This window comes from Rhamphochromis longiceps, linkage group LG14 (genome assembly GCF_057381845.1).
Source record: "Rhamphochromis longiceps isolate RC_006_pf linkage group LG14, R_longiceps_female_GT1.1, whole genome shotgun sequence".
Classification (NCBI taxonomy): Eukaryota; Metazoa; Chordata; class Actinopteri; order Cichliformes; family Cichlidae; genus Rhamphochromis; species Rhamphochromis longiceps.
Window position 1 is genome coordinate 34,581,385 of NC_140570.1, and position 26,649 is coordinate 34,608,033.

At 37.4% G+C, this 26,649-nt stretch overlaps 1 protein-coding gene across 6 annotated transcripts in view; it reads right to left on the minus strand.

Moving 5' to 3' along the window:
- Nucleotides 1–26,649, minus strand: part of cntn5 (contactin 5) — a 118,696-nt gene that overhangs the window by 33,280 nt on the left and 58,767 nt on the right. For 3 of the 6 annotated variants that reach the window (XM_085380134.1, XM_085380138.1, XM_085380135.1), the window contains 6 exons: nt 25,575–25,698; nt 25,288–25,463; nt 12,779–12,874; nt 11,277–11,300; nt 9,410–9,613; nt 4,670–4,772 (listed from right to left, as the gene is read on the minus strand). In XM_085380134.1, the coding sequence (XP_085236260.1) occupies nt 4,670–4,772; nt 9,410–9,613; nt 11,277–11,300; nt 12,779–12,874; nt 25,288–25,463; nt 25,575–25,698 (727 nt within the window). The remainder of the gene's footprint in view (nt 1–4,669; nt 4,773–9,409; nt 9,614–11,276; nt 11,301–12,778; nt 12,875–25,287; nt 25,464–25,574; nt 25,699–26,649) is intronic. The other 3 variants (XM_085380139.1, XM_085380137.1, XM_085380136.1) reach the window with 1 other exon arrangement.

Consider the following 26,649-nt stretch of genomic DNA (forward strand, 5'->3'; position numbering starts at 1 on the left):
AGAAATTAATATAGCCACTACAGTGACCATCAAAACGATGAAAAAATATTGCCGTAAACAGTTTATTTTGCGACACCACGAAACGATAGATGTTTTTATATCGTCATCCGATATATATCGTTATATCGAACAGCCCTAATTCCAGCCTTCTGCAGGTCTACAGTTTCTGTCCTTTGACAGCTCCTTTGGCGGTGAAGAGGTTGGTGAGGTGAGGTTGAGAGGTTGGAAAGGCAAAAATTGATTCTGTGGACAGATGTGCTTCATACACACTGAGATTAGGAGTATTTATAATTGACTGAATGATTCCAATCTGTGGAAGCCAGAATTCTGGCTGGTTTGTGGCAGATCAAATACTTTTTCATGTTACATGTTTTTTCCTGTATTTTTGGTTCATATCATGTCTCTCTGTAACTACCATAAAAATTAGAGACTGCTCATTTTATTTATTTTATTGATGAACAAACTCACTCATTTAATTGAGCGTGTTTCTAAATACAGCAGGGGATTGAATAATTAGTTCCATCACTATGCTGTATAATTTCTATCAAGATCTTGAGGTAAAAGACAACTTTGGCTGTCATCTTTCATTTGCACATAAGTCATGAAAACCCATGATAGTAATTTAATGTTCTGCTCTGCATATCAAACAATGACCCTTTGACCACCCACGATAGATGTGTCTCACTTGTTACAGTAAATATATATATAATAGATATAACAGATACCAGACATTCGAGGAAAAGGGACATTATTCAAATGAGGTTATTACAAGATCAGGGTTTTTTCTTTTTAAATAATTGATATTCCAGCAACCATTATCAACGCCTGTTTATTCATGTATTCCCCTAAAGATCCCTTTGATAGATTACTTGCACATGCAGAGAGTGAATGTCATCCTATGTATAAGCACAGTATCAGTAGTGACTATATGACTAGATTTGACAGTTTTGTGAAAGATAGAAAAGTGACACCATACAAAGCTCCACTGAACCCATCAATCATTTAGTCAAGACAGAAATGTTACTCCCTTGAGCTGCAATGGACTCAAATTAGGATTCATATCACGTTTTATTAAACAAATGTTTCTTTTTCATTTTGGACAGAACCTCCGTGTGATGTTCGTGACTTGTGAATAGGAATAGTTTATAGTTTCCAGAAAGAACATGTTAGAATTACCAAAACCCCAGATTTCTGAACATGAGTATACTCTTATCTTTACTAGAAAGAGTCACAAAGACTTAATCAGTATTCATGAATATGCCATTGAGTTGCTGTGATGCACTTCATTGTATGTTATTGATGGACAATTTTCTGGAGACCTTTGCTCCAACTAAACTGTTGACAAGTCAGATAACAAAAGAAATCTGTAGGGACTATGAGAGGTTGGACGATGGGGGTAAAACTTCCTGAGTCCATGGAAGGATTTTGCTTTGGAGACTGAATAATAAGCACTGGGCCTGCACATGTTTGCTGGACTGGAAGGGAACAGGTTCATTCATTGTATGAAGTCTTCCTGTCAGCATCTTCCTGAAGCTGCAGACAGGTAGACAGTAGACTCTGAAACCCTGGTGATTGTGGTCTGTTTCATCAAACTCTAAAAGTAAGCATTTCATACCCTAACATTTTGAATGAGTCACACACTGGAGTTTATGTGAGGTGTTATGGTTTTCAATTGAAAAATGTACCTAAAGGCAAGCTTTGCAGATTACATATTAATTAGCAATCCACACAATTGATGCGCCCTCATCTGGACTTGTTCCATAATAAAGGTGCAAAATTAAATCTAATACCAAAATATAATAAAGAACTTGATTCCTAGATAATGCCTCACTATTTAGCTAATTTGCTAACTCTCAATTTCTTCTTTAAAAAAAAATAATTTCCAAACCATTTTAAAAGAAGTATCCAAACGAAAGACAAAGGTGTTTTTATTAACGTTTGTATCAGAGCACAAACATTAACAACAGCACAGAGAGTATAAAATGTGCTGTGTTAAGAGGTACAGTTTCATGCTGACTAAGTGGTCAGCTTTAACTGCAGGGCTTCAAGAGCTTTATTCCCTCTGGGATCACTGAAACTAAAAAGTATATCTACTACTCTAAAGCAATTTGGATGAAACCTTCTAACACATGCTACATATTATATTTTAAGTGGAAATGAGTGGGTTGAATGTGTAACCCATCGAATGTACAAGGCTTTTTGAACTACAATGAACTTCATAGTCTAGTAACCCTTGAAATAAAAGCAGCTAACAGAATTGCACTTTCCAGAGTTACTTATAGATGATCCTGTGAAGGCAGGATTTCAACTTGAGGGTGCGTGGTTCTGGCATTTATAATTATCAATCCATCTAATGTACAATTATCCAAAGTTAGGTCACAGTAATAACAGGCTGAGCATTGTTTTTACATGTTCTTCTCTCTAGCAACATTTTCTAGTACCTCCCGGGGGATCCTTGGGTGTTCTAGAGCTAGATGAGATGTATAATCTGTCAGTGGGTTCTGGGTTTATCCTGGGATCTCTTCCCAGCTGGGTGTGCCTGGAACACCTCCAGAGGAAAGCACCCAGGAGGCAACCTAACTACCTAACCTACTGAACTACCTAACTCTCCTTTTGACACGGAGGCTTTAATCCAAGCTCCTTCTGGATGTCTGAGCTTTTCACCATATCTCTAAAGTTCAGCACAGCCATCCTACGGAGGAATCTTATCTGGCTGTTTGTTTTTCTGAACTTATTTTTACGGCCATTACACAGATTTTGTGATCAAAGGTAAGGGTTGAAACAAAGATGGACTGGTAAACTGAAAGCCTTGCCTTTCGTCTCAACTCTCTCCTCAGCACAACAGTCCTATTGCTATTGCTGCACTAATCTGCCAGCCCACCTTCCCATCACTCATGACTATGATCCAAAGGCCTCCCTCAGTCCACAGCGTTCTCTAAGAGAACCTCAAAAAGGCCTCAGACTTTTCAGGGAGGCAACATTAAAATCAGCACATCATTGATAAAAACTTCCAAAAGGCCAAATATTTATGAGTGGAGCTTGAAACCAAAAATGTCTTTTTAATTAGTTAGATTTTTACTTTATCTAAATTTCTGCTTTTAAAAATACCTTTGAAATTATTTTTCAAAGGTTCTTTCAAAGTCACTGGACTCTGGAATTACTGTATAACTGTAATATGTATTTTGCTTATTATTTCTAGTCAAAGCTGTAATTTACCTTTTTTATGGATGAAGGAACTCAGGAACCACAGTGATTACTAATTCTACATGGTGCAGTTAAACAAAAATCTTGATTAATTCCTACAGACATCACTAAAATAGCTCATGATGTGAACATAGTTCAAAATTCCTTCAAGTTAAGAGCAGTATTCATATTGTTTTTGTTTTCATTGTCTCATTGTTCTCTTCGCCCTTCAGACAATCACATCAAGGAGCTTTGGCATTCACACAAAGAGCTTTTCTGCCCTGTACTAGATAGCAGTGCCATCATACATATTGATCAACAGGAGTACAAAACCCATTTTAACTTCATTTTCAGTGCTATATAAAGACTGGCATTTCTTAATGGGGTGCATTGATAAATCATTCATCTCTGCGTAAAAGGGTAAGTCACTGGGATCACTGTCTGACTGAAAGCTATCATGCACAAATTACTTCATTGAGGGAGGCACAGGGCAAGAATTCAAGCTGTTTGGCTGTTCAGTGGGTTTCCCATCAAGCAGACTGTTCAGAAACTCCTGCTTTGCTTGATAGAAAAAGCCAAGGGGAGTGAGATTATAATACAGTGTCTATCTATTTAGGGAATGACCACCATAATGTGGATAATTAAATTAAATCAAAGTAAACAATTATGAGGCCCTTAGTCATCCGCAGATTAGAGACTGTTTGCACTTAAGATAGGAATGAATAATTTATACTGCATAAATACTAAATAAAGAGCAAAGATGATAAATTATTACCAGAATTATTTTGTGTCATAAAAAAAACACCACTGCAATGGTTTTGCAATCTTGCTGATTAGACTGATTTTACCAATAAAGTTCCGCTTTTCGTCATCTAGCCTACCTGTGTTTAGAGATAAAGTCTTTCCCAATTTCAGAACTTTGACAAAGAAAATAAATATTCCAAAAGGCAATATTGAAGCCAGTAGCACTAACTTTAGTAACTGTGGAGAGTGGTTTGGATTTAGTCTCTGTGGAATAAAGAGTGTTCCCTCCTGGCAGACAACTATTACCAATTTCCCTTTTTTTTCCTTCCAAACACATAACCTTGGCTTTCTACATTCATAACGGACCCTGAAAGCACCCAGGAAACACAGCTACATTAGGGCTCTCAATTATAAGAACACATGGGTCCCTAGGGCTGAATTCCCCATTCAGTCCCCCCCCCACCATGCACTAACATGCCATCTAACAGCCAAGCTACGATGCAGCACTTCTCTACACTCACTTAACATACTGCCTGAAGACAAGATATGCCTGCTTCCCATTCAGGTAATGGAATAATGTAATTTAAGGAAGAAAGAAAAAAAAAACACAGGCAGGATTATCTAAAGGATCTCTCAGCAACAGAGCAGCGATAGGCTGTACTTTACTGTTCCTGGTGATTAATATGATAGTGCTGTAATAAACAACTACCAATATTTGCGCAATATGTCCTTGTTTACTTACTTTCCTAGAGCGAAGCACTCCAGTCTGACAGTGACTCCTTTGGCAACCAGAACAGATGTAGGGAAATGCACTTCAATTTTGGGCTCATATTCACCCATGACACCTGAAAAGGGTTAAGAAAGAGAAATTGTACTCATTAGAAGCAGGTATTGCAATAGCTGGTTGGTCTCCAGTTTGCTATTATTCCTTTGCGTCTTGCAGTGTGGACACAAAAACAGACTGCAGTGATTTAACAATTTGATGTTATGGCGATTTGTTCAACTTTGTTGCCCATATACAGACAAACAAAGAAATTAAAATAATTTAGGCACCCATTTCCTCTTTCACCTGCAATTTTTTCAAAATAAGAGTAACAACTGAAGGATAAAATTATATGCTATAAATGTATTCTTCCTAGAGATTTGTGTTGGTTAAACCTCTTAAAATGAACAGTATGTTAAATCAAAGCAGTGTTTAGGTGTGGAATGCACATTGTGCACACCATCTGGAAAATCATTTTAACCATGAACCTTAAGTTTATACAGTGTTATTTTAATAAGACTATTTAATTGACAGAGCTGTAAAGCACACAACTTAATAATTATATTTTGAATCCCTACAAAAACAGTGGGTTAAAGCATGAGCAAGATTAGCTAGGGTTAGCACTTTGGTAGATTGCAATTTAATTTGTCTTAATATGTCGCAGATACTTGGAAGATGTGGGAATGTAAGGAAAAGTCTGTAGGTGACATATTAGCTTTATACGAAAACACAAACAGCACATTAAGATGACGTACAAACAAAAAACAAACATTCTCCAGCAGAAGAGACAAAATGACTCCTACTATTGTCCTCAAGAATTAGTAATCCGCTCAACAATTCACAAACACATTGTGAAGGACACAAGTGATAACATGTTATCAGTCTTGCTAAGTGCCACTATGACTAACACCTCTGTTCTAAGCCATCGCCAGAGGACGTTTCCTTTGTTTATTCATCTGTATGTTAAGCCGGCTATTTATTTTCATTTACTAGGATGATGTGTCAGAGATGGTAATAAACAAAAAAGAAAAAAAGTGTAACAAAGAAAAACATCATCATTTAAAGGGATTTACTGTTATCTGTCTTATTAAATGGGTGTTTGCAATACGAATATTATCTGAATGTTTTACTTTTCTCAAAGGAAAATATGTGTTATATTTAAATCCTTTATTTATCCAGGTAAAAGTCTCACTGAGATTAAAATCTCTTTTTCAAGAGCCAAGGCCAGGATAGAAGCAGCATTTGTAACAAATACAAATATAAATGAGCAAATATAACTGACACACAACAAGCAACGAGCAAGCAAATACAGCATCCAGTTCACATGCAATAATATGAGAACAAACGCATCCTCAGGAGCATTCACACTGACCAAAAGAACCATTTTTTGATCCTTAAAAAATGATATAAAACCCCTCAAAGAAAATCTATTCTGCCAATTTCAGGTTCTTCTGTAAATGATTCCAGGAAAAAAAGGGGGGTGACATACTTTAAAGCTCTTTCTCCAAACTGTGTTCTGACTCTGGCAACGATTTGCAAAATATTGTGCCAGTGAAGGCAATACTGACTACTTTTTACACAGAGATTAACAGTGTATACATATATAAACAACCAACAGGAAAGTCTGCAGGCATACAAAGAGAGCCGCTTAGCAGCAGCGTGAAGAGAACGGTGACATACGGTAATGTTAAATACACAATCATTGCATTTGAACATCACACATCCACAGCTGAACTTGAATACACATCAAAACATATCAGAGCATGTGTAGCACGACTCCACATGCATTATAAAGTACATGAGCACCAGGACAAATGACCTGCTTGACATTTGAGAAACCATAATTACACCTTCTACTACATGCACCTGACACTTTTTATGTGATAAAATGAATGAAGAAAGGGAGTGGGGTTATTGAATTGTGGCCCACTATGCATGGAAAAGGAGTTTTATGATATTTGTTCCAAAGAACTTTTCAATTTCAATCTCATTCTCAACATTTATGGCTCCAAAGCAGCCCTTCACATATAATGAATTTGCAATATTTCACTGGCTCTTGCCATAGTATATTCAATATCATATTCAGTCTCAGTGGCTGGACTTGATAGAATTGGAAGAACTAATGTGTAGACTCGGTGTGCTAAAACATTACCAACCCTACAGCGTAGCATTATATTTTATGTTCCAATTTCATTTATTAATCACATGAAAATTTGATTATTTTCTCGTTGTATTTCATTCTTCTGCCAACCAATTTCAAACTATAATGCCTGTTAACTTTTACCGAAAATCCAAGTTAATACAAATTTAAAAGAATGTATTATTAGGCCTCTGACCCAGCAACAGATAGGTTTTATGATGCCGATCAAAATCAAAACTTCTGAAACTTTAATTGAAAATAAAATAAAAGGAAATAATAAATTGACAACTCCGGGTCATATATGCACTTGATTAATTAATCTGTGCATGTACAGATTATATGCATTATATGCACATTATATATTTGTTTTCATTAAAAATAGCACATTTAACGCTCTTTAAATTAAATGTTTTTAAACTTCAAAAAGAACATAGACGTATACAATGTGCTATTAAGAACAATGACAATTATTTTCTTTCCTTTTCAAATGTGTATTCATTCAAGGACAGGGAGTTGTTTTGACTATGCCTCTACAGTATGTTGGCCAAAAAAATCATTCTGACATCCGATATATCTATGAACCAGAGGTCTTCAATAATAATTTAGTAAAGTGAAGCAGAGAAAAACATGCCCATGCGTAGATGTGCCTGCAAACATTGTCTTTCACTGATATTATTGACACAGTAGTGAGACAGAAAATATGTTATGACATTAATGACAGCTGTGCTGCCGAAGCCCAAATAAAAATTGCAGCACTTATCTGTATAAACGATAAAAATACACCATAGATTTTGGTTGCATTTCTGTATTTATAAGGTACTCTCCCAGCTACATGAGATTTATTGATGGATAAATTCCTTATTTTTCACTAACCATAAGACATGAATATATCTGCAATTTTTAGTCCAGTTTCTTGAATTTTGTTTTATTACCTCAGATTTAGCTACTGTTTATCCCTATAATGCCATTTGTATCATATTTAATACATGAGTTTCTGAGACCTCTATCTCATCAACATGATCAATACTAAACTCTTTTTTTGTCTAAAATTGTTGTTAACAAAAAGTTGCCAAAAACAACCAATGTATCAAATGCGATATCATAAACACCATGATATAGCAAAAAAAGTGCAATTGCTTCGAAATTCACTAAAGCAGAAAATCAAAGAGGTGTTTCTGAGATGAACTGTTTTTAAAAGGTGTATTAGTCTGGAGTTTAGCGTTTAGCCCCGTTCTGCTGAAGGTGGATTGTGATCTGACGATCAATGGCCTCCAGCTGGGTATAATGGAACCCAGATGCTTGTTTTGATTAAGAGAGTGAGGGCTGGAGCTGACAGTGGTGAGCCACGCACAGATCCAGCTTGAACTGTCTGCTGTGTAATAATCACTCATTTTTACTGAGGCACAGATTGCAGTGTCTAATTGGTCAGACTCCAATGACTGAAGGGTGGGAACAGCACGGCAACATTTGGGCGACTGCTGTGAGGTGCGCCAATGTAATTTTCAGAATTTTACACCCAAATTCACAACATAAGAGGCTGCTAAGCATCATGAGATTTGAGCAAGAGATGCCAAGACGTTCTTTGGCGTAATGGACCTACAGGTGTAGTGATTAGATTTGGCCGTGTTGTGTTGCAGGTGAGGGTGCTGTTCTTCAACCCATGTGTCATTACCAAATAGGACACGGTTGGTGCAGAACTCATTTTCCTTCGTTCATTCACTATTTGAAAAAAAAAACACAGCAACAACTAATCTTCTTTTTGTTTATCCAACCATGAAAAATATTAAAATGCTAATAGCCGACTGACCATATGCCCTTATGACTACATTTTGCAGCTCAGTTACAGAGACACAAACCAATTTAGCACTGTTATGTGCAAAGTGTTTTGTATGTCTCAGAGGGCCACTTCACACAAGGTTATGCAAATACAGAGCAAGAATCTTGCCGGAAGGCATGTAATTGTAAAGAGGTAAATTTGCGTTGTAACATTTGGAACAAACGTGTTTCTGAGGCACAGAGGCCATTTCACAGATTCACTGGGGATGTAATCTCAGTGGCTCTTTGAAACCTTGACAAAGACAGGCACCTGCGTGAAGTGATGGACGTTTCTCTGTGTAGTCGGATGTAAAAAAGCCTGTAGGTGAAATCCACACCTGTATCCAACAAACAGCTCCACACCATGGCTCCTGAGAGGCTAGTATAAAAGAGCAAATTCCCATCCACAGCAAGGGCCATTGATTCAGTTAATTTTATGCAGGAAAATGATTTCCCCGATGGCCAGTTTCACCAAAGCACATTGTGAGCTAAGAAGGCTCCCCGCACTAATGTTAAAGCATAGCTCACTATCTATTTATGGTGTGTATGGAATTCAAAACGCCCTCTACAAACATGAGGCTCAGTGGAAAGCAGAAGAACACCCGACTTTATTAACCTATCTGATCTGAAATTTTCCTCCAAATGCATTTCTACACAATATTGTACACACACAGAATATAAAATGTAGTTTTAGCTTTCTGTTACTGTCAAACAAACATTGAACTTTAAAATTTTCTGTGTTATGTACCCAAAAAAACACTCACTGTCGGTTTTCAGTGTCAGAGGTGTTGGGGGACTAAGAACTCTTGCATTTGTCACTGTGTTTTTCACCAGACAGATGTAACTTCCTACATCAGAGGGCTGCACCTTCGAAATATAGAGGTTTCCCGTGTCCTGGGAAATGAAGCGTCGACTGTCCTCGGCGACAAACGAGGGGAATTCATTAAACACCCAGCTGTAGATAATCTCTGAAAAGCAAGTTAAGACAGATACTGTACACATTAGGAAAAAAACTTTTACATGTATGAATTTTGATCAGCTCTTTATCTGTGTAAGAGTACCCAAAAAGGTCTTCTTAACCTCTTTAACAAATAAACTATTGCAATGTACTGAAATATAACATTTATATACTAAAAATACACTGGTTATGAAATGGTCTAAAGTACTGTATAGACGCATTTTGCATTACTGCTTATTGCCTAACACTGCTTAATGCTCAATATAATACTGAAACAGTGATGATTTAAAGGAGTCATGAGTATGGATTTTATGTAGCAACAAAGCCAATTGATCATCACAGACTAAATTAATCTAAAAAATAATATTAAGGTGCTTAAAGTTCAGAGAAGAAGACTTTAAAGACCCTGTTATTTGCAGGGAGGTTAATCTAATTAACCGGTGATTATCAGAAAGGTAAAACTAGCATATGATAGGGTATCATTCCAGGACAGAGTGATTCCAATAAGCTTGGTCATGTGTATGAACGTGCTTATGAATGTATTCAGAGTCATTAAAAACAGATTTAGCTGGCTTTTATAGCAAATAATTCTGAATGATTATCGATGTAGATGGATCACAATCTTTTTTAGATTTCAAACAAAATGCAGTAAGAGTAGAAGATATAAATACCTGATACCTGTAATAAAGTACTTGGTAAGATGTATTGTATTTTAGCCATTTGTACCTTATGAATGTGGCAGAAGTGACAGTTTAATGTATGGATAAATGGATAGATGAATATGGTAAATACAGAGCTAAACTGTGACATATTTCCATGTGTTACACATTTATACATAGCCAAGATCAATATTAAAGTGTGAAACACAATTAAATTCAATCTGTGGAACGCTGCATCCCATTGAACATTGAACTTTTGTGCTACAACTCTTCGATCTGGATCCATAATCCATGAAAGAAACAGACAAAGAAAGGATAAGCTTCTTGTCTTCTTGGTAAATAATGAATAACTGATGTTTTAAAGATGCAACATTATTAGTGCACAGATCTTATGACTAAATTCAACACTCAATTTAAGCTCAGTGTTAGTGGACTCCTAAATACTGTATTTTAACAGATTACTGTCCAAAGTTAGCATCATATGTTGCTATTCTTCCCTGAAGAGGGAAGAACAGGTAAAATAGTGATATTCCAGATTCTGGTCCACAAGTCAAACAGGACCCTGTAAAACTAAAAAGAATAACTTAACACAGAATATCATTGCTGATATAAAAGATAACAGACCTTGTTCTAGACAATAAGCATTGTCAAAGACGCCAGAGTTTCATTACACTCTTTCTATTCTTTATACGCAGCATTTACCCAAAACACACAGAAACTTCTCAAAACCATCAAACGGAAGATGATCAACTTTTCATATCTCAGTGACTCACAGCTATTTTTACTCACAAGGCCTTTGCAAAATAAGTGACATTTTAATGTCTTTGAATCCTCCCACAGCCATTTTAGCCCAAACATTTTTTAGCACTCCCTCTTCAATATGAATTTGAACTGTGACACACCAAAGCATTCATCACAGTAAGATATTCTATGGATGAGGCATCTAATCAAAGTTTTTTGAGATCATTTTTCATTTCGTGTAAGCAATGCCGAAGAAATAAATCATAATCTTACCTGTATTGTGTTTTTGAGTATAATCTGTAAATATGAAAAAATAAGCATCAAAATAAAGGCTCAACAACATGTTGAGACTGGCCTCTCATATCCCTTTTAAACCTAAAAGTTAATATCACAACATAAAAAGGGGAGATCAAGTACTATTCATTTTTGGCCTAAAGTATGATTAGTGTAGCAACGCTTTTTGTGGATAAATGCAATGCTGTAAAAGCTTAGAAGCTTAGGTTTATAGTTGAGGGAAGGTAAGCTTATAAAATAGAAATCAAGACAACAATATCCAAGCTTGTTCCCTGACAAGCAGTTTGTATCTTACTGTATCATTTAACCACATATATACAAGGAACAGGTACAGGAAACCAGAAATTTCTTAATCAACAAGCTAAGGTCCTTCAATTATTCTGTGTAGCACAAATGTATTTTGTAGATTAAATTTTCAATGGATTTTCTTATTTACTCTTTAAATGCTGATTTTCTGTTAGACTAATACATTTTAAATCTAATGCAGTTGCCCTGAATTACGCATTTAACAGCTGAGTGATTGTATAATATATTCTGTATTGATCCACTTGGCCCGCATAATGAATATAATGCAAGCAATTCAACACGGGGGACTTAAAGTATGTCATTATGAAACCTGGGTCAATTTTACAGTTTATAGTAGTAAGACTGCAACAAATTTCAAAAGACAGAAAATCACTATTTCCATTATGCTGTCATCATGCTAACATCATCGCCAGTGTTTGATTTCAATCACATGCCAATCAGAGTTCCAAGCATTCAAGAAGAGACCTTGGTCAAAAAATTAAATGCATGTATGTATGAGGGGTTGATTTTCAAACTCCCTGTGAAAAATTCATATTCACACATACTCCTTGAGCAAGGGCAACATCTGCACTATGACTGATGAAAAACTTTAAGGTTGAGAAAACTCTGTACTACACTTACATCTGTCAGTCATTACGCAACATTAATTATTGACTGCGTCTCTTTTAAACAAGCTATTTTGTCACCGACTCTCTGGTTGCTACCATGAGATGCAAAATGGCATCTAGAAATGTGTATGGGTGCTGAAGAGCACTTGGCAAACGTTCCCATGGGTGCAGTGCAGGAGAATGACAGAGCTGATGCAAACAGAAAACCCCATAAGAGCTTATATTTAAGGACGACTATAGAGAGGGATATTAAATATATGGCATTAAAGATGGTGGCTGTGTGAAATAATTGGCCGTGTAACATTTCTTTCTAGTTGTAATGATCCAGTAAATTTAATCTTTCATAAGTGGAGTTCTGGCTCTTTGGTCACTGTAACTTGGCACACTAATATGAACAGCATGGATAGATGGATAGACAGGACAGTGAACAGCTATGAAATATAAATAATCAAAATACAATGCATAACATAAAAATAAACAGTGGGAGCAATAACTCACACTGGAGTGGTAATAAAAGCAAAAAATGAATTTCTTCTTCTGCCTGTGATTGAAAAACTAAACTCTTACCTGGTGAATGGGGAGGAGGGGTACACATGAGTACCACACCTTGGCCTTCACGCACAGAAACCCCACCCCGGGCCTTTGTACTGAAAGCACCAAGATCTAGAACAGCATGGAAACGAAAGCTTTCAGTGCAAATAAAAACAAATACAGTAAGATATAATGAATTTATACAGAACCATCATTATTTCTGCTGATAGCCTTTGACTTCATCATTTGATGAGGGAAGTAATTTTGATTTGGTGAGGTAACAATAAAGCTTTTGTTCTCCCCGAGTGATAGTACCTCCACAAAAACATGCTGTACTCAGGGAGAGACAAAGAACAAACAGACAGCTTATGTATTTCTTTTGAAACTACGTACTTTGAACCACTACAGTGGTAAAAAACAACAACAGGAAAATGTTAAAAGCCAGTAAAAACCAGAAAGTTGCATTTTCTTTTCTATTTTACTTTTTTAATAAGTTCTAATTTAAATTACATGGAACTTTACAATTATAGAGTTATGTGTCCAAGTATGTTTTTTTGACCCTGTTGTTACTGTTCATGACTAGAACAATGGATGTTTCATTCCAGAATTGTAGCTTTTTGGAGCATAATGATGGCTGCTAACATTTAGCTGAAGCAATGGCAAAGTGTGGAGATCAAGTGACAGACCTCTAACCTGGGGCAGGTGATTAGGTCTTCATGGCCTTCATTCCATAGTCTTTACAATTATGCCTCAGAGTGACTTGTGAAACCGACTTTGTGACACATTTAATGAGAATTGTGGTACATGCCCTTTAAATATCATGTTTATATATACACAGCATAGTCAGTGTCTTTAAAAACTGAAATAAAAAAACCCTCACTGGATTACTGAACTTTGTTTTGGTGAAATAACTAAAGGATAGTTCAGGTAGTGACCACACTGAAAGATTAAGAAAAAAAAACAAAACAAAAGAAAAAACATTGGGTATACGGCACTTTTTCATTTAAACACCCAATAGAATGACCTGCCACACAACTCGGATTTGCAAGCACTCAGTCCACACCACCAATCAATTTGCTATGCCCACCATTTCCTGTGCCTAGAAAGAGACAGATCCAGCACTAAATGGACAGTTTATCAGCTCCTGACAGTGAGCAATCTTGGAACAACAACACACAAAATTAAAAATCCTGGAATCCCAATGACTGAAGATAGCTTCTTTTAATGTCTAATGTCTTTTACAAACAACTGTGATTGATCTTTTATCTAAAATTGATTCCGTCCGACTGCGGTCTGGGGTGTGGGGCCTCCCTGCTGCTGCGGAGTCGGGGTGGTCTGCCTCTCCCCACCGCAGGGAAAAGGGTAACACCACCTGGGTCTGGGTGCAATTCCCCCCTCCAGGGGCAAGGGTACCTAGACCCGGTTTGTAGAGTACGCTTGGGGAGTGTGATTGTGTGTACAGCGTCTCTTTATGTCTGTCTCCACGTTGGTTGAGTGTGGAGTGAGTGCATATGAGAGCATGAGGGTGGGAATGGATGTTTGTGTCTGTGTGTGCCTGTATGTCTGTGTCTATATGTCAGGTTGGGTGTCAGACGCCACCTCTCTGGGGACACCTCAGGCCCTCCAAGGTTTGGAGGCCTATCTCCACCCACCACCACTTCCCCTGCCGGTGGCGGACTCCCTCAGGTGTCGGTGTGTTGGTGGTTCTTTGTGTCTGGGGGTGGGCGTCCGGGTACACACCGGCTCACTCCTTGGCGGCCGCTTGTCGGGGCCTGGGGCCTGGGGCTCGCTCGGGCCCCTTTGGAGGTGGGGTGCCCCCGGCCTCTCGGCCTGGGGCTCGGTCACTCAGGCACAGCTGGGGGCCGGCGGAGCTCATGGGCGCGTCACTGCAACTCCCCCTGACTTCTGCTCCGCGGCTGCTGGGCGAGCCCTCATCTGGGACTCTCCTCGGCTCTTACTGGAACAGTGGCGCGGCTGCCCCTCTGTTGGTCTTCCATGGTCTCTTGTGTTCTGGGGGCCTCTGGATGTCTGGAGTTTTGATCTCCTCCATACCCGCTTCACACCCTGGAGGACGGGGCTGTGGCCCCCCCACACTCCCTAGCAGATCATTACATGGAGAAACCTTTGGAATGCAAGCATGCTGATCCACACAGGTATGCACACATGGGTATTCACAGACGCGGACTAAAGCTTTCTTGGCTGCTGCCTCAAAGCACACTGTGCGCTGTCTATCTTGCGTGCTGCACAATATCGTTTATTATTTAGTAAATATTGATATCTATGACTAGCTAGTTTATTGTGATGGTGCTTTGTTTTCTCTATTATTATGTTGCTCTTTGTTGTTTGCTGTCTCCTCTGTTTGTTTTTGTTGTTTTTTTTTTTTTTCTCCATACAGGTGACCCAGGAGTTCTTTTTTTTTCTCTCTCTCTTCCCCCCCCTTCTCACCGTCTCTTCTCCCCTTTGGTTTTCTTTCTTTCTCTCCCCCTCTTTCTCTCATTCATTCCCCCTGTCCTATTTATTAAAAAAAAAAAAAAAAAAAAAAAAAAAAATGACAAAGGATGAACTGAAGCTCTGCCATCACGTAATGTCGCATACTGCTGTTTCTGATGTCATTTAAAAAAAATAAAAATAAAAAAAATAAAAAAATAAAATTGATTCCAGTCACATTTTACATTCAATTCAGTGTTAGATGGGGACAATTCACATTTCAATGTTTTTCACTGTTGTTGACTTTAGAGATAGGTATTTCTATGAGTTTTACAGCTAATACTGCCAGTGGGGCAGCATGGTGGCACGGTGGTTAGCACTGTTGCCTCACAGCAAGAAGGTCCTGAGTTCAATTCTACCATCTGGCCGGGGTCTTTCTGTGTGGAGTTTGCATGTTCTCCCCGTGTTTGCGTGGGTTCGCCCCGGGTACTCCGGCTTCCTCCCACCGTCCAAAGACATGCACTTTGTGGGGATAGGTTAATTGAACAATCTAAATTGCCCATAGGTGTGAATGTGAGTGCGAATGGTTGTCTGTCTCTGTGTGTTAGCCCTGCGACAGACTGGCGACCTGTCCAGGGTGTACCCTGCCTCACACCCTATGACAGCTGGGATAGGCTCCAGTGCCCCCCACAACCCTGAAAAGGATAAGCGGAAGCAAATGGATGGAATACTGCTAGTACCTACTTACAATTTGGATGATTTACCAACTGCTTATTGATTCCTGTATTTTTTTTTCTTGGGGTTTTAGAATTTATGCAACTGTTTTATTTTCTCTGCGCCTAAATAAAATTTGCTAAAAGAAGAAAAAGAAATTGTTCTGATGCAGGAAACACATCTAGCTGACAAAGATCATGCAAAACTTAACAAATTAGGTTTCAAACATGTCTTCTATTCCTCCCATAGTTCTGGGAGGCGAAGGGGGGTGGCAGTTTTGATATCCTCAACTTTGAACTATGAACATATTTCGGAATTTAAAGATAAAGAAGGCAGATATATATTGATAATGGGTAAAATTCAGGGTATAATGACTACTCTCTTAAATGTGTATATTCCCCCAGGCAGTGACTGGTCCTTATATGAGCAGATTTTGAATTTGGCAACAACAAGGAGTCAGGGAATTTTCATTTGCGGTGGTGACTTTAACGTCACATTAAATGCCAAGTTAGACTCTTCAAATGGAAAAGGCGATCAGAGGAGTATTGGAAGAAGAATGGTGCATTTTATGGACGATTTTGGACTACTAGATGTGTGGAGAGATTTACACCCAAATGACAGAAAGTATACCCACTTCTCAATTCCACACAATGTATATTCTAGGCTAGATTATATTCTCATGTTTAAGAATGACCTATTTAGAATTAAAAGCTGTGAAATAGGCGCTTGTACCATCTCAGATCATAACCCGGTTAATCTTGAGATCTGCCTGAATAGCAAAAATAGATCAACCTTATGGAGGCTGAATACAAACATTTTAAATTATCCAAATATTAAAGAGAGTTTGAAAGAGGAAATAGAAACTTATTTAGAGTATAATGAAAATGAGGAGGTATCTCCAGGAATATTATGGGATGCATTGAAGGCAGTAATTAGAGGAAAAATAATTAGTATATCCTCTTACCTGAAAAAATCTAGGTGGGAAAACCGTTGTCAATTAGAAGACAAATTGTTAGAGCTACAACATCTACATTCTGTGACGCTGGATGATGATATCAAATCTGACATAATAAAACTTAGGAAAAAAATAGATGATTTAAATATGATAGATATACAAAAGAAAATCGTTTTTATTAAACAACAGCAATGCGAGGTAGGGAGGAAATCACTAAGACTTCTGTCTCTTAAACTTAGGAAGCAACAAGCAGAGAGGACTATACATAGAATAAAGAATCCTCTTAATGGACAAATAGAAACTGAACTGGGGAAAATTAAACTATGCTTCCAGAATTACTACAGAAAACTTTACTCCCAATCTCCTGTAGATAACAACTCTATTGTCAATACTTTCTTTTCAGGTCTAAAGTTGCAAGGTGTGACAGAGGAACAAAATAAAATGCTGTTGTCCACAATAACTAAAGAAGAAATTTACTTGGGAATTAAAAGATTAAAGGGAGGGAAAATGGCGGGGCCAGATGGGTTCGGCCCTGAATGGTATAAAATAATGCAGGATCATTTGATCCCCACCACGATAAAGACATTTAATTGGGTAATGGAAAAGAAAATTATCCCTCCTTCATGGAGGGAAGCAATAATTTCCATTATACCAAAAGAAGGAAAAGATCAATTAGAATGTAGCAACTATCGCCCAATCAGTGTGTTGAATATTGACTACAAGTTGTTCACATCTATTATCTCTAAGAGATTAGAAATGATATTACCTAGGTTAATACATAATGACCAAACGGGTTTTATTAAACATAGGCAGGCCCAGGACAACATCAGAAAGGTTTTGCATATATTGCGGCAAGTTGACAAACAAAAATTAGAGACCTTAGTGTTAAGCTTAGATGCTGAGAAGGCGTTTGACTCAGTGAGATGGTCCTTTTTATACAAAGTGCTTGAGAAGTTTAATTTTGATAAATCTATAATTGATATTATCTCAGAGTTATACAACAAACCAACAGCTAAAATCAAAATCAATGGGGACCTCACCGAATCATTTATACTGGAACGAGGTACACGACAGGGTTGCTGCATTTCACCGCTGCTTTTTGCTTTGTTTATAGAACCATTAAGTCAGTGGATTAGGCAGAGTCAGCATATAACATGAGTACGAACGCCAGGAGGGGAACAGAAATTAGCATTATTTGCTGACGACTTACTTTTAACATTAACTTGTCCCTCACAGGCACTCCCCCATCTCATGGAAGCACTATCACAGTATGGTTCTTTATCGGGATATAAGGTCAATATAAATAAAACGCAGGTATTAACTTTAAATTACGAACCACCAGTTGAAATCAAGAATCGTTATAAATGGAAATGGGATGCAGATAGCATTAGGTATTTAGGGGTGGTAATACATCGTGACTTCACCAAAATGTTCAATGCCAACTATGCCCCTCTAAATGAACCCATAAAATCAGATATACAAAGATGGAACACTATTCCATTTCTGGACCTACACTCCAGGATTGAATCAATCAGATTAAATATTCTTCCCCGACTGCTGTATTTGTTTCAGTCTCTACCGATTACCATACCACAAAAACAGTTTGCGGTATGGGATAGAACATTGTCAAAATATATCTGGAATGGGAAAAAAGCTAGAGTTAAATATAAAACGCTTCAATTAAAGAAAGAAAAGGGAGGTCGTGGGCTTCCCTGTCTACGAGAATATTATTGTGCAGCTCAGTTAAGACCGCTGATTTGTCTCTGTTGTCCAAACTACACCGCCGGATGGAAAGATGTTGAAGGAACAATAGTAAAAGAAATACCAGTTTCAGCTTTAATATCGGACATAAAATTACAGAATAAAATACATATGGCAGATAAACCTATACTGCAAATAATGATATCAGCTTGGAAAGAAGTAATAAAAATTGGTGGTTTGGAAAATGCCTCTAAGGTTTTAAGATGGTGTGCATATGATTCGGATTTTACTCCAAATCAATATGATAATAGATTCAAAAGCTGGATTTCAAAAGGTATAACCAATTATTATTCATTTGTCCATAAGGGTGCATTTCAAAGCTTTGAATCTTTAAGGAGTAAACATGACTTGGGATCTGATGATTTTTTTAGATATCTACAGATCAGAAATTATTTTAATCAAAACTTAAAAGTGAACCTAAACGAATTACAATTTGTAGAAACATTCTTATTACTAACCAAATCTGAAGTGCAAAGTAAAATTATTTCTAAATTATATAACAGCATCCGGCGGTGTAAAAACGACATATTAAAGCGAAGTGGGAAAAGGAGGGTAATTTGACAATTACAGAGAAGTGTTGGGCTCACGCATGCAAGATACAGTGGGCTACCACTGGGTCTAATGTTTGGCGTGAATTTTGCTGGAAAAGCATTATGAGATTTTTCATTACCCCTGCTCAACAAAGATATCGAGGAATTGGTGATAAATGTTGGAGATGTGGGGGAGATGGAGCTAACCATTTCCACATCTTTTGGGACTGTAAAGATATTCGCCAGTATTGGTCTCTAATCCATGATCATTTACAAAATGTTTTTTCATTTCTTTTTCCTTCAACTTTTGAGACCATGTTTTTGTGCAATGCACCAGTGGATAAACTGAATTCCAACGACAGAAGACTCCTGTATATCCTTCTGGCCGCAAGTAAAAAGCCTCTTACGAGAAGATGGCTTAAGCCTGAACCACCAACGATAGAAGACTGGATACATTCTGTACAAGAGATCTATACGATGGAAAAAGTGTCATTTTCTCTTAAACCTCAGAGGGATACCTTCTACGGAATATGGTCTAAATGGACAGACTATGTTAAGCATATGAGGTGTGATTTTGTGTATGATGTTACAACCCTGAGTTCTACGTAAACCTACCTGCCCTGCTGCCTCCTAACCCTAGTTTTTTGTTTGTTTGTTTGTTTGTTTGTTTGTTTGTTGTTGTTGTTGTTTTTTTTTTGGGGGGGGGGGGTGTGTTTTTGTTTGTTTTTTTTTCTTCTTTTCTTTTCTCTTCTTTTTCCGTCTTCTTTATTTTTCAATTATAAGTTAAAATGTGACAGCAAAGAAAATGTAAAAAGGCAAACTACTGTTATGTTCAACAGCTGTCCCAATAAAAGAGATAATAATAAAAACAATAAAAGAAGAAAAAGAAAAAAGTTTGCACATTTGCACATGCTTCACAGTTATGACTTTGATGTCACTGTTGTGCAATGTGCTCATGTCAGAAAACATGCCAGCACTGATAAAAGAAAAAAGCAGGAGTAATACAGTTCCGATAGATTGGAACAGGTCTTGAACCGGAACCAATTTCTGATTCCCATCCGTAGCTGTCTTGCCATTTTTTCCTGTTTTAATTGTCTTGGACAGCTATCCTAGAGATACTCTGTCATAACACCTTGGCCCATTTGGAAACAGCATGCCACCAGAGCACGGATGGAAATGATTGTCTCTGCGCTCCCTATTGATTCACCTGCAGCTGTCACCACCCTGTCTTCTATTGTCAGTGTAGCTTTGCTCTACATCTTTTCCCTTTTTTATTCCAACATAACTCATGCATTATCTTTGATCAATATATTTAATTAGTAAGCAGACAATGAGGAAGCTACATTGATTTTTTATCTAATGATAAAATAGGATAGAATATGAAATGACTGAGTGAGTAATTGGTGAGTAAATAACACAGGCTGCGGGAGTTGGCAGCAACCAGATGTGGATATGAGCGTTTCAGTATATTCTCTCCCTTTAATAAATTCTGCCAGGCTACATGTTGTGGAGAGAAGGGTCTTCTTGGGCAGCTTGCCTAAATTTGTCAATAATGAATGATATTCCAGACCTTAGTATATTTACTTTAAGGGCCTACACTTGCTATGATGTGTGTCTGAAACACACGGTAAAGGTAGACAATTCCTGGGAAACAACTCCAGGCACACAGGAAATTCAACATTTTACAGGAAGAAGCAACACAAGGGGGATATCAGGTAAGCACTAAGAAATCTGAAGTACTATTTGATTAACAAGTGCAAAAAGCTATATAGACAGAATGATCATTTAACATACAGGACAAATTAAGACCAAGTGGGTGCTTCAGTCATTAAATATGGTATGAAACCAGAAGAAAATATAACGTCCTTTTACAAGCTAAAGCTATGTACCCGAGTTAATATTATTGACTTTTTCAATAATGTAAAAACAAAAACAAAAAACATGGCCATTAAAGCTTCCAGAAAAATTACAAGTCAACATATGTCCATATAAATGTTTAAAATCCAAGTCAGTGATGAAATCTGCAGCAAGCAAAGGAACAGGTGCTTAATATAAATCCGATATTTCAAGGTCAGTATGAATCAATTCAATCAATGAGCTTTACATCTGATAATGTAGAACATATCAGAGTGGTGTGTGTGGCTCTTCCAGTGCTTGATTTAAAGCATCCTGATAATTTCATTACTACTGTACAGCTTGGAGTGACTTGAGCCTTGGCCAGCCTCACGTCCGCAAAAAGAGAGAGGGGGAGAAGGACTCTTCGGAGAGAAAGATCAGACGCCTCCTTTCTGCCTGCTGCCTTCAAAGTCACGGCTGAAAAGCAGCCCAAGTGTGAGTTCAGTAGCTCAGAATTTCAAAACAAAGAGAAAAAAAGCATCCTACTGAAACATCTTTCGAACAGAGTACACGACCAGTGGATAGAATATATAGAGCCTTGACTCAACCTTTCCCCATGCACTCTGCCTTGTCCACTCTTTACTCTCTCATGACTCAGTGAAGCAGGGCTGTGATCAGTATGGCCGCTATCTATAGCGAGATAAATGAATACAGTGCATTAACATAGAGCCACCACCATAAATGAGAGACACTGACAGCCTACTCAAATTGATTCAGTCCAATAAGTTAAAAAAATGTATTTATTTAAAATAAATTTAAACGAATAATAAGATTAATTATTATTACTATTATTATTATTATTATTACTATTATATAACATAACCAGAGATGCAATAGCTCATCTGACTCACTATCCATTACAATTCACACATTACTGTAATGTGTGAAATAGAGAACAAAAGTTTCCTGAGTCATATAAAGTAGCAAAAACATTTAGGTGAACTGACACACACACAAGGGCTGTGAATGTTTATTATGATGATATTATGATGAGGCTTTCAAGATGTTCTCTGATAGTACTTATTAAGTTTTTGTGCAAAACAATATCAAGCCCATTAACCTTTAGTATTTTAAGTAGGCGTGAATCAAACTCAACCTGCTGCAGGTACTATATAGAAGTTGGAGGCTTCTTTCAGACCAGGTAAAGGACTTTAGTATTTACAGCGCTGTGCTTTAAATTCTACAATCTAACTGGGGTAATCATGTTCCAATCTAAAGTCAAAGTTACAAGAAGCCAGGTTTCTATATGCTGTTTAATATGCGTGTAATGCATTCCACAAGTCACATAGCTTGAACACTGATTTCTAGTTCAATAAAGCATCAATTACTCCATTAAAACGTTCAGTTTACATGGAAAAGAAGTACCCATATGAATCTGAACCAGGTAAAGCAATCAACCACTGTGCTACTGCATAAAAATGTGCAGTGCTAACATGAAAAGGGAAGGAAAAGTTGAGCTTCATGCTGAGTGATAAATACCCACCATTTGATATGCTGAAAGAGCGAAGGAAGGTTCTGCATTTAAATGTGTGCTGCAGGGCACCTTTCTTTGTTTCTGTGGCTAGCCTTTTGAAGGGCTGCACTTTAAAGAAATGTAGCCTACTGCACATTCACGCTGCTGAATATTTGTAGTGCACGAAGCAAAAGAAACAGTCACACAGATGTGTTATTTTACATGGTAGAAAAAACCCTGGAATGAATCTAGTGAAGAGAAGAAATGATTGGACTACTATTTCTGCTCATGGTTTAGCAAAGGCAGCTTCAGTCACACAAATCCCATGTTAAATATCATTATTAAATAAACAGCAAAGCAGCTGTTAAATATAGTACACAATCTTTGAAATTTTTTAGAAAGTTTCTCTTATTAGAGCTTATTTTTTTAATTACATCATAACAAAACATATGAATTTTGTTTTCTGTGCATACATATTTTTTATTGCTCTCAGGTATAACAGTTTAGCATAATGAACTATGTGTAAGGATTGTATCAAACAGCAGTACTTGCAGTGTTTGATACTCATTGAATTTTATATCTATATATATCTATATAGATATATCTATATATCTATAGATATATCTATAGTAACAACATGATGACCTGCCTGTTATTGAAACTAGAAAATCCAATTTTGTGGAAAGGTTGTTTGGATGAAGTTGATGTGTGACAGTTGGCCATCATCTCACCTGACACACCTGCCAATCAACACAACATATCCCTAACCTCACTATCTGCTCAAACCACATTTTTTTCAATATGATTACCAAAGCAAAATGCACACACTTGAAGAACTGCAACAGTAAACAAAGAGTGACCAAAATATGATCCACAACCCCAGTTCCAAAAAAAGTTGGAATGCTGTGTGAATAAAAATGGAATGATTTGCAAATCTCACAAACCCTTATTTGCTTCAAATCAAATCATATGCTCTGGAGGTTGCCCAAAAAATGCATCTTTACTGATTTTAGATCAATAGAAATGAAACTTAAAAAGTATTTACACAAAACTAAAAAAGCTATACATAAAGAGTCCATTGCAAAACAGAAAACTGATTCTTTAAAACACAATGCTGAAAAACAACAAATGTGCCTCTTTAAATATGATGGTTGATACAGAGTCAGGCCAAGACAGTTTAAATTTATCGAAACAATGGTGGACTCTACAGTTTTATTTGGTACTCTACTTAATTTTACTGGGGATTACAGACATTTGCTGTCATTCAGTGCTGTCTGAAGTTGTTGTGTAAGGCCTAAAACTTCAGAAGCACACTACTAACCATCTTCTAAGAAAAAACAAATACCCTAAAAGGGGGAAAAAAACCTAAATGAATTAACAGAGTGTGTTAGTATGGGAAGTATGGTAAATAGTTGAACAAAGTTTCAGTTCCAACTGAAACTTTGTTCAACTTTGTATTAATTTAAAATCATCAGTTCCTCCAAGAGGAACCGAGTGGATCATGAGAACGCCAGCAAAATACCCACAGTAGTATAACATAGCCACTTGATTCCCTGAATATAGAGGATGAAGGTTCATGTTTACCTTTTAAATTTTCACTCACATGTATCTATTCTTATACCCATTGCCTCGGATATGAGAACTACTTTGAGATAGTCAACAGCATTAGCTGTCAGGGTCCTCCACTGTGAAACCTAAGGAAACACCTTCTATACTTTCCCATGTTTGCCATGTTCAACATCTTTATGCTTTGGGCTTAGACTTATAAATACACTAGGTGCTTAAATGGGATAATAAGAGCATAGCAGTAAAATAATGCTAATATTAGGTATAGATAATGCAACCTGATAAATTGGTTGTAGATTAGTTTGTTTTTTTTAGAAGTAAAAAACTCAAGCATAAATTTGTACATGACCCTTAAGTTTAAAAAGGAGGAGAAAAAGATCTGGATATGTTTGAGAACACAGATGAGGGTACATGTTGAAGTACATCTTGCGTTCCACACAAACAGGCACAACTTTTTTGAAGCCTGTGCATTCCAGCCTGCCAAGCAATCTGCCTTACACTTAAATTAGGACTGGTCCTCTTTTGATTTTTATTCACTTGGATCATATTGCTATATATGAAACTTTGTGAATGAATGCAACCAAAAGTAAAGAAAGCACTTGGTTCTCTGGGCGTCAAGAAATGCTGTGTTTTTATAGAGAAGTTCATCCATTTTGCCTGCTACACAGCTGCAGGCCAATCTAGTGATGCCTCTTAAGTAATTCTGTAGGAACTCTAAAGCTCCATAACACTGGATGAGACTGTGTACCTTTCTTTCTAGCAACAACTCAGTGACTGGGAAGGGTAAACTACTGGTAAGAGTAGTATGGTCATTGCCCCCTGAGGAAACTGAAGAGCACCCCAACAATGCATTTTGACTAAAGGATAGTGTCCCTGGTGATTCCATGTGTGCCCTCTGATATTTATTATACTGTGGGAAGAAACGTGCAGTTTGGTCTCATTTAACACTTGCACTCGAGTGCATATACCCCTTTAGCAGTATCAGATGGAGCTTGTGGGAACTATATTCAGCAACAAAACAAAACAAAGCATAGTGTTTATTTATCCCTAGAACCAAACAGGGCTATTTTGACTCAGAGAGACAAAAGGGCTTAAAGCTAAGTATTTGCTTCATAGAAGTTCTTAGTCTGACAAAAATGAAATGCACTTTCCATTTGTTTTAATAAATACTGACTTACAGTGCGGTTATCTGAACTTTACTAGGTAGAAAGTTGGTGTAATAAAGCAGAGAAATCATACTCACATGCAAACTGTAATAAAGCATCTCGACTGAGGACAATCCCAATGCTGTTCTCTGCTTTGCACTGGTACTTTCCATAGTCAGTGATCTCACTTGCATTGGAAATAATTAAGTTTCCGTCGATGAATGTGTAGCGGTAATCTGCCTCTGAATCTACCTGCGTCCCATTGATGTACCAACTGAAAAACATAAGAGGAATAAGGTTTTTGTTATATTTGTGATGAATGACCAACTTATTTTCGAGTTAAAGCTGAAATTTCAATTAGCACACAGACAAACGAATGCCACACCTGTATGTGGGTGGTGGATTCCCCCGTGCCTCACAGTGCATCACCACTTTCTTTTCATCAGAATCCAAAGGAAAAATAACATCATCTGGCTCCTGGATAAAAACAGGCCCAAACTCTTCACTTTCTACAACAAAAGAAGAGATGGAGAGAAGATGATTATAATTATCATAACAGAGTGCCAGGGGGCTTTCTATGAACTCTGGAATTTGATTTGTGCATGAAACAGTAGGAAATTTGCAATTTTTCACAACATTAAAACCACCTGCTTAATATTGTGTGTATCACTTTTATTCTGTAAAAGCAGCTCTGACAAGTCAGGGCAAGGACATGACAAGTCTGGGGTGCACTGTGGGATTTGGGGACTTTAGGTTACAAGATGGGGCGCTGTGGACTGGACTTGCTTTGGTGCATTTTTGATGGTCACCAAGATTGGGATCTAGAGAGCTTGGAGGCTAGGTTGATGGACTCCTTGTTGTGATTCTTAAGCCATCAGGTTACATTTTCCTGCTGAGGGAGGTTGCTGCCAGTGGTTAGTCCATGTCAAAGTAACAGTTAGATATATGTGAGGACCTGAGGGAAGATCACTGCACTATGGACAAAATATTCCCTTCACCTGTCTGTTTTTTAATATTGTGGCTAATTAGTGCATTCCAGATTGAGCGATATATTTTATAACTAATCTGTTAGTTCTAACATTACAAAGAACTGAGTAATCCTCAAAATGGCACTCTAAACTGAATTTTGAGCAAGAACACCTGAAAAGCATTGTCCTTCCAAGAGCTATAACAGCTTTTGAAGTTAGAAGTGATCCTTTCCTCAGGGTAATCTTTTAGGTTTCTTATGTTAAAAATGAATGATGATATAAGTTAAACCTTTAAGATTATCCATTAAGCTTTTATCCCATTTCTTTTAGACGTTTTTGGACACACTGCTGTTTGACTAAATGGGCGAGTGATTAACGAAAGACAAGTGATGGTCCTGACTTTGCTATTTACTAAAGTATTTTTGTTGCCCTGGCTTGGGAGTGCAAAGCAGGGAGTGTACATCTTCTATCTCTTTGGGCTTTGCACTTGAT